We start from the raw sequence: 15,150 nt of genomic DNA, 5'->3' as shown, positions 1-15,150 counted from the left end.
CCATCACCCTTCAGGCTGCCCTTTTGTATCCAAACCCTTCCCCGGTCTTTAACCCCTGGAAACCACTGATATCTTCTCTGTTCCTATAGTTTTGCCTTTTCCAGAATGTCATATAGATTGATTCATACAGTATCTGTCCTTTTGATTCTGGCTTCTTTCACTCAGCACAAGAATCCATGTAGTTACGTCAAGCAGTAATTTGTTCCTTATTACTACCGAGCCCTATTCCATTGTAGGGATGTACCACTTTATTTAAACATTGAGCAGTTGAAGGGCATTTGGATTCATTGCAGTTTTTGGCAATTATGAATAAAGTTGGTACAGGTTTCTGTGTAAACGTAAGTTTTCGTTTCTCTTAGGCAAATACCTAAGAGCAGGATCGCTGGGTCACAGACTAAGTGTATGTTTAATTTGATAAGAAACTGTTGAAATATTTTCAAAAGTGGCTGTACCATTTTGCATTCCCAACAGCAGTATGAGAGTTCCAGCTGCCCTGCATCCTCCAGCACTTGCTACTGTTGGATGTGTTGTTGTTTTGCTTTGCCATTCTAATAGATGTACAACAGTATCTCATTGTAGTTTTAACTTGCATTACCTAATGGCTACAGATGTTGAGCACTTTTTCATGAGCTTATTTGGCATCTGTGTATCTTCTGGTAAAGCATCCTTTAAAACCTTTGCCTATTTTTTATTTGGGTTATTTGTTTTCCTAGTGTTCAATTTTGAGAGTTCTAAATACAAGTCGCTTGTCAAGGGTGATTTATAAATATTTCCTCCCAGCCTTGGACTTGTCTTTTCATTTTCTTTTTTCTTTCTTTCTTTTTTTAATTTGAGAGAGAGTGTGTATATGAGCAGGGGAGAAGGGCAGAGGCAGAGGGAGATAGAGAATCTTAAGCAGGCTCCACGCTCAACATGGAGCTCAATGCAGGGCTCAATCCCACAACCCTGGGATTAGGACCTGAGTTGAAACCAAAAGTCAGACACTCAACAGAATGAGCCACTCAGGTGCCTCTGTCTTTTCATTTTCTTTTTTTCTTCCTTCCTTCCTTCCCTCCTTCCTTCCTTCCCTCCTTGCTTCCTTCCTTTCTTTCTTTTTTTGTAATTTTTAAAAATGTTTATTGATTTTTGAGAGAGAGAGAGAGGCAGAGCACAAGTGGGGAAGGGGCAGAGAGAGAGGGAGACACAGGATCCAAAGCAAGTCTTTTCATTTTCTTAACAGGGTCTTTCATAGATAAAAAGTTTTCAATTGTACTGAAGTCCAATTTAGGCATTGAAGTGTCCTAAGAACTCTTATATAATTCCAGGTCACAAATATTTTCTGTTTTCTTTGAAAGGTTTAATAGTGCTGCATTTATGCCCTTGATATATTTTAAATTAACTTTTGTATCATCTGTGAAGTAGAGGTCAAAGTTCTTTTTTTTTTTTTTTTACATTGGATGTTTAATTTGCTCTAGCACCATGTTGAAAAGATAACCATGCTGAAAAAATGTTCAACCATGTTGAAAAGATAATCCTCTTTCCCTTGAATCACTTTTGCATTTTTGTCAAAGATCAACTTACCACATTTGTATGGGTTGATTTTTGGACACTATTGTAGCTCTATACATCCACCCTTTTCATCAATATTACCACGCTTGGCTTCGTTATTGCAGCTTATGAGTAAGTCTTGAAATCAGGTAATGTGAGTCCTCCAATTTTGTTCTTTTCCAAAACTGTTTTTACTATTCTGGTTATTTTGCATTTTCATGTAAATTTTGAAACCAGTTTGTCAATGTTGGAAAAATATCCTGCTGGGATTATGACTGTTTCATCTTTACTCTTTCTTCTCCTCCTCATCCCTGCCAGGTTATTTCAAAGCAAATCCTCCCAGATACTATTATCACTTCATCTATACGGATTTGGCTTTGTCCTAAATAAAAAAATCTCTGACTTTTCATGGAAATTAAATAAATGATCACTGGTCAATATTCTTGCTGTAGATCACTGATCTGGGTCCAGCCTTCCACAGCAGACGTAGCAACAGTATATTCTACCCCACATGTACTAACACACCATTCTGCAGCTCAGTGGGGGGAGAACTGACATTTTAGCAACACAACTGTCTAATCTGTAAATGTAGTTTTAGTCCGTTCAGGCTGCTGTAATAAAGTGCCATAGACTGGGTGGCTTATGAGTAACAGAAATTCATTGCTCACTGTTCTGGAAGCTAGAAGTTTGAGATCAGGGAGGCACCACGGTGGGCTTCTTTTGGGGCTCTCTTATAGGTTGCTGATTGCAACTTCTCACTGTGTCTGTAAGTGGCAGAAAGAAAGCAAGTAGCTCTTTGGTCTCTTCTGATAAGGGTACCAATTCCATTCTTGAGGGTTCCACCCTCATGGCCTAATTGCCTCCCAAAGGCCCCACCCTCCTAATATCATCACATGGTGGTATTCGGATTTTAACATGAATGTGGGGACACAAGTATTCAGTCCACAACACATAATATATCACTCCACGTATTTACGTCTTTGTTGACCTAGGTCTTTCTTTAAACAATTTTTTTTTCAGTACACAGGTCCTGCATACATGTTGTTAGATATGTGCCTAAGTATTTATTTTTATTTGTGCTATTGTAAACTGTACTTTTAAAAATTTCAGTTTTATAATTTTTCACTGCTAGTTATACAGAAATACAATTGATATTTGTATATTGACCTGTATCTTGCTATCTTGCTAACCTTGCTTAAGAGATCTAAGTACTTTTTTGATATTTTGTATAATCATGTCATCTGCAAATAAAGATAATTTCACTTCTTCCTTCTATCTGTATCCCATTTACTTATCTCCCTTAGAGCACTGGCTGAGTGTTATGACACTTTTCATAGTTCTCTGTTCCTTCCAAATATTTTCAAACTTTTTAAAATTATCTTTAAACATAGTTACTATGCACAATTGCTTTATAGCATATATTTGATCATTCTGGTATTTGATTCTTTTGTGTATCTTTTATGTTTCTCTTGTTTCTGCTGTGTATTTTTTTATTAAAAATTTTATCCATTTATTTTGAGACAGAGACAGCGTGAGTGGGGAAGGGGCAGAGAGAGATGGAGAGAAAGAATCCCAAGCAGACTCCATACCGCCAGCGCAGAGCCTGATGCGGGCCCGAACTCACAAACCACAAGATCATGACCTGGGCTGAAACCAAAAGTTGGACACTTAACCAAGTGAGCCATCCAGGTACCCCGTTTCTCCTGTGTGCCAGTTTGTTAGGGCTGTTGTCACAAAATAGAACAAACTGAGCAGCTTAAACAACAGAGGTGTATTGCCTCCCAGATCTGGAGGCTAGAAGTTTGAGATTAAGGTGTTATTGGCATGGTTTGCTTCCTTGAAAGGGCCGTGACATCTATTCCATCCTCTAACTTCTGGTGGTTTGCTGGCAATTTTTGACATTCCATGTCCTGTAGATGCCACCACCCTGATAGGACTTCATCTTCATATGGTGTTCTCCTTGTGTGCGTGTCTATGTCCATATTTCCCCTTTTGATAATGGCATCAGTCACAGTAGGTTAGGGGCCCACCATATTCCAGTATAACCTTTTCTTAACTAACTCCATCTGCAATGACCCAACTTCCAAATAAGGTCATATTCTGAGGTGCCAGGGGTCAGGACTTCAATATATGATTTTTGGGGAGACCTAATTAAACCTAGAACATGTTGCTTCTCACTCATGGTGCCCTATGGCTTTATATATGTGGTTATCACTGACTGTGTTTGTCATGGAACTTTTTGAAAATATTATTTTCTGTAATATTTTGAAGTCTAGGTAGAGGTACTGTTCTTCAAAAAAGATTGTCTGATTCGACAAGGTACCTATAGTCACATCCAGTCTAGGAATAATATTAGCCAAGTTCAAGGGTTGAGATTCTCTAAATTACCTAAGTGATACAAACTCAAGCTACAAATCCATAAAGAGGTGCTTTACCTCTTATTCACACTTACTCTGATTTTACTGCTCCTTGGGCTCCCACCTTCGAGTCAAGAGGGTCTTCTGTTAGACAGCCCACCTTGTACAGACATGTACTTTGATATCTGACCCTTTCTCTCATCTATCACTCCATGAAGACATGAAAATGAAATTCAAAATTTCCAACATTGATCAATGATCTGAGGGCAAAAGTGGTTTCTATGACCACTTATCTCTGCAGATCACCATTTCTCTTTCAATTCTGGCTATCTTATTTCTTACTTTTAAAAAGATTTTTAAGAGGTAAATGGTCTTACCTAGAATTTTTTCTCATTTTTTTTCATCATGGTAAGTGATAAATTTTTTCTCATTTTATTTTTTTTCCATCATGATACTCTTTTATCCACATTCCCTATTTCCCCCATCCCCTCTCCCACTTTCCCTCTGGTAACCATCAAATTGTTCTCTATAGTTAAGGGTCTGATTCTTGGTTTGTCTCTCTTTTTTCCCCCTTTGCTCATTTGTATTGTTAATTAAATTCCACAAATGAGTGAGATCACATGATTATTTGTCTTTCTCTGTCTTATTACACTTAGCATTATATTCTCTAGCTCTATCCATGTTGCAAATGGCAAGGTTCCATTCTTTTTTATGGCTGAATAACAGTCCACTGTATGTATGTGTGTGTGTGTGTGTGTGTGTGTGCACATATGTGTGTATATGTGTGTGTATACCACTTTTTGTTCATCTACTCATCTATTGATGAACACTTCAGCTGCTTCCATAGTTTGTGTATTTCAAATAGTGCTACAATGAACATAGGGGTGCATGTATCCCTTTGAGTTAGTGTTTTTGTGTTTTGGGAGTAAATACCCAATAGTGTGATTTCTGGATTGTAGGATAGTTCTATTTTTAATTTTTTGAGGAAGCTCCATACTGCTTTCTGTAATGGCTGCACCAATTTGCATTCCCACAAACAATGCAAGAAGATGCTTTTTTCTCTACATCTTCACCAACACCTGTTGTTTCTTGTGTTGTTGATTTTAACCATTCTGTTAGGTGTGAAGTGATATCTCATTGTAGTTTTGGTGGGCATTTCCTTGATGACGAGTGATGCTGAGCATCTTTTCATGTGTCTGTTGGCCATCTGTATGTCTTCTTTAGAGAAATATCTATTCATGTCTTCTGTCCATTTTTTAACTGGATTATTTGTTTTGTGAATATTGAGTTGTATCAGTTCTTTACATATTTTGGATACTAATATTTTATCAGATATGTCATTTGCAAATATCTTCTCCCATTCAGTAGGTTGCCTTTTAGTTTTGGACTAAAGGAAAGGACTATTTCCTTTGCTGTGCAGAAAATTTTTATTTTGATGTAGTATCAATAGTTCATTTTTGCCTTAATTTCCCTTGCCTCAGGAGACATTTCTAGAAAAATGTCAGAGAGATTACTGCCTATGCTCGCTTCAAGAATTTTTGTGTTTTCAGGCCTCACATTTAGGTCCTTAATTCATTTGGAGTTTATTTTTTTTAATTTTATGATTTTTTTAGTTTATTTTTGTATATGTGAAAGAAAGTGATCCAGTTTCATTCTTTTGCATGTGGCTATCCAGTTTTCCCAACCTCATTTGTTGAAGCTTATCTAGAATTTCAAATTTTAAATGGGAAGGAGTTGACCTGAATAACTTAACTTATTATTGTTCAGAAAAAAATAATATTTAATTTCTCTCTTTCTTTTTAAAAATTGATTATAGGGGTACCTGGGTGGCTCAGTCAGTTAAGAGTCTGACTTCAGTTCAGGTTATGATCTTGCAGTCCATGAGTTTGAGCCCCACGTCGGGCCCTGTGCTGACAGCTCAGAGCCTGAACCCTGCTTCAGATTCTGTGTCTCCCCCTCTCTCTGCCCCTCCCCCATTCATTCTCTCTCTCTCTCTCTCTCTCTCTCTCTCTCTCTCTCAAAAGTAAAATAAACATTTTTTAAAAATTTATCAAAGGGGCACCTCAGTGGCTTAGTTGGTTAAGTGTCTGACTTCAGCTCAAGTCATGATCTCAAGGTTCGTGGGTTCGAACCCCATATCAGGCTCTGTGCTGACAGCTCAGAGCCTGGAGCCTGCTTTGGATTCTGTGTCTCCCTCTCTCTCTGCCCCTCCCCTGTTCACACTCTGTCTCTCAAAAATGAATAAATGTTAAAAAAATTTGTTTTTAAAACTGATTCTTCATGGTAGCCTCCGTAACCATCCCAAACTAGCATTTATGGAGGTTGTTTCAGACTAATGACTAATGAAATGCTTCTTCAAAGAGTATTTTTTGTTTAAAATCAGAAATAATTCAGTATCCTGTAATATGAGAAATTTTGAAATTCCATTTTCTCTCTCAGGATTTATTTTTATTTTTTTATTTTTATTTGAGAGAGAGAGAGACAGAGAGTGAGACAGAGGGGCAAAGGGACAGAGAGAGAGAATCCTAAGCAGACTCCATGTTCAGCACAGAGCCTGATGTAGGGCTCTATCTCACAAACCTGGAATCAAGACCTACACATCCAAGCTCAGACCTAAGCCAAAATCAAGAGCCAGATGCTCAACTGACTGAACCACCCAGGTGCCTCCATCAGAGTTAATTTTTAAAACCTCACCTTATATTTAAGGCTTATTTGTTGTCTACCAAAATGTGACAGAGGAAAAGTAGTTCTAATATGGAATAATAAGGAAAATCTACCTATCATATATGAAATAGACTCTTTAATGAAATTAATATTTGAAGCTAAGGGTTAGCATCTAGGATTTAATATTATTGGAAGCTGTTCCCACTAAAGTACAACAAAGAAAATCACTACTAGCATTTTAACTTTATTTTTACTTTTTAGCATTTTAACTTTAAACAAGAAAGTGATGGAGATCTTTGTTACTGAGATAAGGGGAGTATAAATGGCTAACCTAAGAAAAAGGTACATTGTGGGGAGATCAAAATTTTTAAGGTCAATTTTGCAACTCTGTCTAGACAAATAGCAATTTATGGAAAACAGTGAACCAATTACTAATCAGGTAACACAGAGAACATGTAATGAGATGATGGAATTTGGCTTGGTAGGGAGCCTGGTATTTAGCTTGGTAGGGGGTATAATAATGTTCTCTGAAGGAGAATCAAAGCCATGAAAGAGAGACAGCAAAGGCTCTGTCTTGATAATATTATTTCTTCTGCATGATCAGGCCATATCGTGCTTTTCCCAACATCCTACTGATTCTTTGGATGTTCTTGGATGATAAGTGACTCCAATGAATTGTTCTTCCTTGCTTTCAAGTCAGCCAAACATGGGGACAGATTTGCCTCCAGGAATGAGGAAAATGACTTTAAAACCTCCCTGTGTGTGACAGAGAAGCAAAGGAGTACTGCCCTGAGTGGCCTTAAATAATCTGGATGTGCTCTCCAGTCATAGTGAAGGGTGTGGGGTGTTTGGACACATTGTGAACTGAACCCCCACTCTCCACACACAGAACCCCAAAAGCTTGGCTCCATCAGCCCCTCTCCCTGCCCCATAACCAAACATGGGTTCTTCTCAGAACAGGGGTAGTGAGGACCTTACCCGTGCTGTCCTCCCCAAGGCCTTCTGCAGCTTCTCGAAGCTTAATGTCCATCACCCTCGTGGAGATCATATCCAGTTCACTAAAATCAAATGGAAATTCATGTTAAAAGGGACATGCTTAACAGAAGTCAACAATGAGTAAAATGGTTTTGGTGACTGCTTTTTGCCCAGGACCTCACCTGCACACACCCCATCAAAGACAGATTCCAGGGCAGAGTACAGCACAGTATAGGCCAAAACCATGCCCACAGCTCAAGATTAATAGCCACATAGATTAATAGCCACAAGATAAACACATAGGTGTTTATCTAATCACTGATCAGAGTTCATGGAAAACATTTAACTAGAAAAAATGCTTGACCAAATTATACAATGCAGATTTGATTCCTTTCCTTCACAAAAGCTTTTTTGGAAATTGTTTTCTTCATGGGTGAAACAGATAAAGGAGATTAACAGTACACTTATCATGATGAGCACTGACCAATGTACAGAAACGTTGAATCATTACATTGTACACCTGAAGCTAATATAACTCTGTACGTCAGTTATACTTTGATGTTTTTCTCTTATTCACTGTAAAAAGTACAGAGAACGAAAATCATCCATAATCCCACCTTGACCAAGGTTACTCCAATTAATGTTTGAATTTCCTTCCAATATTTTTGTCTACACAGATATGTGTGTGTACATGCACACATATACCTTGTTAGGAAGACTGACTTCCTGGTTTTCTTATATCATATCATTAAAATTCTTCATAAGTGTTAACTGTAACGGCTATGAAGTATTTCCATATAAAGCTGCAACATCATCATTAATTTACATTGAGTTTCTTTTCTGAACTTTTTATTATGAGAAATCTCAAACAGATACAAAAATACAGAGAATATATAATGAACTTAACATATTGTCACTCTTGTTTCATTTTTACACCTTCTCCCCCTCCCACTCCCACAAGGTTATTTCAAAACAAATCATCCCAGATATTATTATCATTTCATCCACATAGTTCCATGGTTTCTTCCTAAATTAAAAAGCCCTGACTCTTCATGGAAATAAAATTCAAGCTGTGTCCCTGCCTCTTTCATAGTTGACTTTAAAACAGTGTCCTCTACCCCACACATACTAACTCACCATTTATATGGAAAGCTATTTCTTATTGGCAGTTACTATGAATCCTCAGACTTTAAAAGGGGGCTCAAATATCTAACTAACCAATTAACATTTAGCACTTGTACACAGCGCATAATGGGAAATAATAGGAGAAATACAAAGAAAATATTTAACAGAGCAAAGGACTCGTTGGTTTTTGCCAGAGTTGGGTCTAACATTTAGGTCTTTAATAATAATGCCAAAATGTCCATCTTCTGACCAGACAATTCCTGAAAAGGTGAACAAAGCTCCACTGGCTTTGTTTCTTAGTTTGCATATAATTTAGCTCCCTAAAAATATCTGGTCAACAGAATCAAGGGAAAAAACCCCACATGATCACCTCAATTGATCCAGAAAAAAATATCTGACAAAATTCAACACCCTTTCATGATAAAAATACTAAAAACAAAACAAAACAAACAAAAAACAAACCCAGGAATAGAAGGAAACTCAACATAATAAAGGCCACATGTGACAAACCCACAATGAACATTATCCTCACCAGTGAAAAACTGAAAGCTTTTCCTCTAAGATCAGGAACAAGACAAGAGTACCTCTCACCACTTCTATTCAACACAGTACTAGAAGTTCTAGCCAGGGAGATTAGGCAAGAAAAAGAACTAGAAAGCATCCAACTTGAAAAGGAAGAAATAAAGTTAAGTAAGTCTATTCACAGATGACATGATCTTATATGTAGAAAACCCTGAAGACTGCCCCTCCCCCATACAAAAAACTGTGAGAACAAACTGAGGGTTGACGGGGGGTTGTGGGGGGAGGATAGGTGACGGGTATTGAGGAGGGCACCTTTTGGGATGAGCACTGGGTGTTGTATGGAAACCAATTTGATAATAAATTTCATATTAAAAAAAACTGTTGGAACAAATAAATGAATTCAGCAAAGTTGCAGGACACAAAATGAACACATAAAAATCAGTTGTTTCCGTACACGGACAATGAACAATCTGAAAAGGAAATTAAGAAAACAATTCTATTTACAATAGCATCAAAAAGAATAAAATACTCAAGAATAAACTTAACCAAGGAGACAAAAGACTTGTACACTAAAAACTATACACAGTTGTTGAAAGAAATTAAAGAAGATACAAAAAAAAAATGGAAAGATATCTCATGTTCATGGATCAAAAGACTTAATTGTTAAGATGTCCCCAAAGCAGTCTACAGATGCAATGCAACTCCTAGCAAACTTCCTGATCCCATAATGTCCTGCTGTTCTCTGATACTATGATGGGAGCAGGGGGAGGAAGCTACCACGGCATTTGAAAGAAGAGGCAGCAGAGAAGGAAAATGTCAGAAGTAATAAGGAGAGTGAAAATGGTAAGAGTTGCTTAAAAGTAGCCAATGATTACCCTCGGTGCCATTGTTAAGGCTGCCACTGAACTGGAAAATACAAGAGCAAGAGCTTTCTACTGCTTGAATTTGGAGTTAACCACAACAATTGTAATTAATTATCAAGCATGTAGTGTATCATTTGAGTTACTTCATTTAATCCCCAGGAATCTTTAGTATTCACATTTTGGGATTGAGAACATATATCAAATAAGCATATTAACTGGTTTAAAGTACCAAAGCAGTATACACCAACCTGTATACTCGTGTGACTGTTCATCCACCAGGGGCAGACACTTTTGAGGCCTGGGGACACAGTGACAGGTGAGATCGATGTGCTCCCTGCCTGTTGCAGGTGCTGACCCACTGAAGGGGAGAGTCCTGAGCTGTCCTCTGAGGCACTTACAGGAAGCTAGGAAATCCAAAGGACATGAGTATCCACCTGAAATGGCTCTGTCAAGCAGCTCCTGTGCAGGAACATGCCAGGGCCCAGAAGCTAAAGAGGCCTCAGGAGACCATCCACTGGGTCTTAGTTTGGGGGGAAGGGGTTTGAGGCTGTCATTATATGTCTACTGTCACTCTTGAGAAGTCATGATGTGCAGGTTTCTGTGAGAGTGCGTGCACATGCCCCACGGGTTGGGGTACACAGAAGGGCGCCACATCCCACTGAGTGTGGAGCAGATCTAGATGCTCACACTTGCTTCTGCCTGGCTTGAATGATGTGGCTGTGATGAAGTGACACAGGGCAGAGGTTCAGGAGTAGGTGGGAGGGGAGAGGCCCAAGAGAATGACCCAGTCCTCACCCTGCTGTAAGGCACATCCTGGTGGGGCCCAGATGCAGACAGCACTACCAGATGCCAAGGCTGCTAATGGACTGCTGGAGGCAAAAGTCACTCCACAGATGAAGGGACCACATGGGAATCAGGCTCACCTCACATTAGAAGTTTTAAAGCCTGCTCATATTTTCTGTTCCAAACATCTTCAAACCAATAAGAATACAATATAGTACAGAGGAAAAGGGCAAAGCCTGGGACATTAGGCAGTCCTGGGGTTGAAGCCTCACTCTACCACATACCAGTGCTGAGCCTCAGTTTTCTTATATACAAAATGGGGATAGTAATACTTTAATTAAATGGACTGAGAACACAGCACACACAAGCCCTTGCTGAGAACAGCTGTCAATTTCTGAAGCTTGTTCCTCACTGCATGCTTATGTACGTCTTTGCATAAATGTAGATAAGAGCACACACAACCAGCACATCTGGTAGCAGGTGAGTTCGATTCTGTCTCACGAAGATAGTCTCCTTATGCAAGTAGCTCATTTTAGAGCCAACTTTATCAGTCAAAGATCAAGACACCTGGATTCCCAGATGACACCTGTGCTTCCCGAAGTCCTGTAGCCTGAAGGACCGTGTACAGCAAGGTGAATCAAACCACTGCCAGGTAACTGGTAAGAACACACTCCAGGCCACAGAGGAATGTCTGCCCTCTGAGACTGTGGAGTGTGCAGACCTAGGACATCCTCTTCATTGACAGTCCAGGGGGAAACATTCCACAACCGTCACCATGGAATGTCTTCTCTACTGGGCCCAAGGACTTGCCCTTCTAAACACACAACCTCCCCCACCCTCCCTGTAAAATTCAATGACAAGCCAGAAGAAGGAAAACCATAATGAGAAAGGCAATGTGGCGAACACCCCATAACTCCCAGCACCCCTTCTGCTTGAACTCAAAGTTCAAGTCAGGTTACCCCAACACCCTCAACCTTAGCTTTCTTTTTTTTCCCTTTAAATTTTTTTTTTCAACGTTTACTTACTTTTGGGACAGAGAGAGACAGAGCATGAACGGGGGAGGGGCAGAGAGAGAGGGAGACACAGAATCGGAAACAGGCTCCAGGCTCTGAGCCATCAGCCCAGAGCCTGACGCGGGGCTCGAACTCACGGACCGCAAGATCGTGACCTGGCTGAAGTCGGACGCTTAACCGACTGCGCCACCCAGGTGCCCCTTTTTTTTTTCCCTTTAAAAAAATGTTAATTTTAGTTAGTTAACATACAGTGCAATATTGGTTTCAAGAGCAGAATTCAGTGATTCATCACTTACAACACCCAGTGCTCTTCACAAGTGCCCTCCTTAGTACTCATCACCCATCTAAGGGTACCCATAGTACCCTCCGTTTGTTCTCAATCATTAAGAGTCTACTGTGTTTTGTTTCTCTCTCTCTCTCTCCTCTCCTTTTGCCTCTTCCAATATACTCATCTATTTTGTTTCTTAAATTCCACATATGATGAAATCATACGGTATTTGCCTTTCTCTGATTGACTTATTTCACTTTCACTTAGCATAGTACATTCTAGCTCCATCCATGTTGTTGCATTAGGCAAGATTTCCTTCTTGGTGGCTGATTAATATTCCATTATATATATTTAAATTTATTTATTGAAATTCAAGATAGCATCGTGTAGTATTGGTTTCAGGAGTAGAACCCAGTGATTTATCACTTACATACAACACCCAGTGCTCTTCCCAACAAGTGCCCCCCTTAATGCCCATCACCATCTAGCCAACCCCCCAACCCACCTCCCCTCCAGCAACTCTCAGTTTGTTCTCTGTATTTAAAAGTCTCTTATGGCTTGCCCCCTCTCTGTTATTATCTTATTTTTCTTTCCCTTCCCTTATGTTCATCTGTTTTGTTTCTCAAATTCCACATATGAATGAAATCATATATTTGTCTTTCTCTGACTAACTTATTTCACTTAGCATAATATAATCTCTAGTTCCAGCTACATTGCTGCAAATGGCAAGATTTCATTCTTTTTCATTGCTGAGTAGTATTCCATTGCGTGTGTATCCACACACACACACACACACATCTTCTTTATCCATTCATCAGTCAATGGACATTTGGGCTCTTTCCATAATTTATCTATTGTTAGTAATGCTGCTATAAACATTGGGGTGCATGTGCCCCTTTGAATCAGCATTTTTGTATCCTTTGGATAAATACCTAGTAGGGCAATTGCTGGGTCATAGGGTAGTTCTCATTTTAACTTTTTAAGAAACCTCCATACTGTTTTCCAGAGTGGCTGCACCAGTTTGCATTCTTATCAACAGTGCAAAAGGGTCCCCCTTTGTCCACATCCTCACTAGCATATGTTGTTTCCTGAGTTGTTAATTTCAGACTTTCTGACAGCCAGAAAGGAGTGGCAGGAAATATTCAATGTGTTGAATAGGGAAAATATGCAGCCAAGAATCCTTTATCCAGCAGGGCTGTCATTCAGAATAGAAGGAGAGGTAAAGAGTTTCCTAGACAAATAAAAACCAAAGGAGTGCCTTACCACTAAACCAGCTCTGCAAGAAATTTTAAGGAGGGGGGGCACTCTTAGTGGAGGAAAAAATAAAAAAGAAGACCAAAGCAACAAAGACTACAAAGGACCAGAGAACATCACCAGAAACGCCAACTCTATAGGTAACATAATGACACTAAATTCCTATCTTTTAATAATCACTCTGAATGTAAGTAGACTAAATGCTCCAATCAAAAGACATAGGGTATCAGAATGGGGGGAAAAAACAAAGATCCATCTATATGCAGCTTACAAGAGATTCATTTTAGACTTAAAGACACCTGCAGACTGAAAGTGAGGGGATGGAGAGCCACCTATCATGCTAATGGAGTCAAAAGAAAGCCAGAGTAGCCATACTTATATCAGACCATCTAGATTTTAAAACAAAGACTGTACCAAGAGATGAAGAAGGGCATTATATCACAATTAAGGGGTCTATCCATCAAGAAAAGTTAACAATTATAAATATTTATGCCCCCAACTTGGAAGAACCCAAATAAATATATTAATCACAAACATAAAGAAACTCTTTGATAATAGTAGGAAACTTTACTATCCCACGTACAACAATGAACAGATCAACTAAGCAGAAAATCAATAAGGTAACAATGGCTTTGAACGACACCCTAGACCAGATGTACTTAACAGATATATTCAGAACATCTCATCTTCAAGCACCAGCATACACATTCTTCTCGAGGGCACATGGAGCATTCTTTAGAATAGATCACATACTGGGTCACAAATCAGCCCTCAACAAGTACAAAAAGATCAAGATCATACCATGCATATTTTCAGATCACAATGCTATGAAACTTGAAATCAACCACAAGAAAAAATTTGGAAAGCCCTCAAATACATGGAGGTTAAAGAACATCCTACTGAAGAATAAATGGATTAATCAGGAAATTAAAGAAGAAATTAAAAAATACATGGAAGTAAAGGAAAATGAAAACATGACAGTCAAAACCCTTTGGGATGCAGCAAAGGCAATCCTAAGAGTAAAGTAGATTGCAATTCAGGCCTATCTCCAGCTTTCTGCCTTCTTGCACCAACCCCAAACCTGTTGTTCTGACAGCTCAAGTCCAAATAAAGGAAAACTTACTCTTTAAATCTGGACCTGAGGGGGGTCTCTTCAGGGGTTCTCATTGACTCAAAAGGGGGCTGAGCCTCCAGCTCCCTCCGTAGTTCACAGCATTCATCAGTGTGATCTGGGCACCTACAGAATCTAGGGGAGTTCTACATCCAGTGAAGGCTCCCTGTGGGGGTTGCTCCACTCCCTCTCTATGAAACCTAATTGTAACCACAGGCTTCTTTCTAGCTTATAGAAGAATTTCATCATTAGCTGCAGCTTATATTGAAAAATTCTACAAAGGTTTATCCACATGAAGAATGAGAATAGATTTTAATATGGTATCTTAAAGGTTCCAATCTATTATATTTACCTATACAAGGCAAAGAAAAATATCTATGAACTGATTGCATACCCTGATCACATAATTATGCACATCCCTGCAGACCTATTAATCCCACAATATCTTTTAGGCCATATTCATATCCCAGTGGTATTTTTTCTCAGCACTTGTACCTTTCTCCATAATGCCCACCCACACTGGGGCACCTGGGTGACTCAGTTGGTTAAGCAGACGACTCAGCTCAGGTCATGACCTCACAGCTCATGAGTTAGAGCCCTGAGTCAGACTCTGTGTCTCCATCTCTCTCTTCCCCTCTCCCACTCATGCCCTGCCTCTCTCTCTCAAAACTAAATAAACATTAAAAAA

The 15,150-nt window shown here is 39.2% G+C and overlaps 1 protein-coding gene across 4 annotated transcripts in view; it reads right to left on the bottom strand.

Moving 5' to 3' along the window:
- Positions 1-15,150, bottom strand: part of CRACDL (CRACD like) — a 138,666-nt gene that overhangs the window by 51,417 nt on the left and 72,099 nt on the right. For all 4 annotated transcript variants that reach the window (XM_027072638.2, XM_027072639.2, XM_053200478.1 and 1 more), the window contains exon 2: positions 7,527-7,606. In XM_027072638.2, the coding sequence (XP_026928439.1) occupies positions 7,527-7,596 (70 nt within the window). In that variant the 5' untranslated portion in view covers positions 7,597-7,606. The remainder of the gene's footprint in view (positions 1-7,526; positions 7,607-15,150) is intronic.

The sequence above is a fragment of the Acinonyx jubatus genome, chromosome A3 (genome assembly GCF_027475565.1).
Source record: "Acinonyx jubatus isolate Ajub_Pintada_27869175 chromosome A3, VMU_Ajub_asm_v1.0, whole genome shotgun sequence".
Taxonomy (NCBI): domain Eukaryota; kingdom Metazoa; phylum Chordata; class Mammalia; order Carnivora; family Felidae; genus Acinonyx; species Acinonyx jubatus.
Note: the sequence above shows the minus strand (reverse complement) of the source record. Positions and strands in the feature narration are given on the sequence as shown.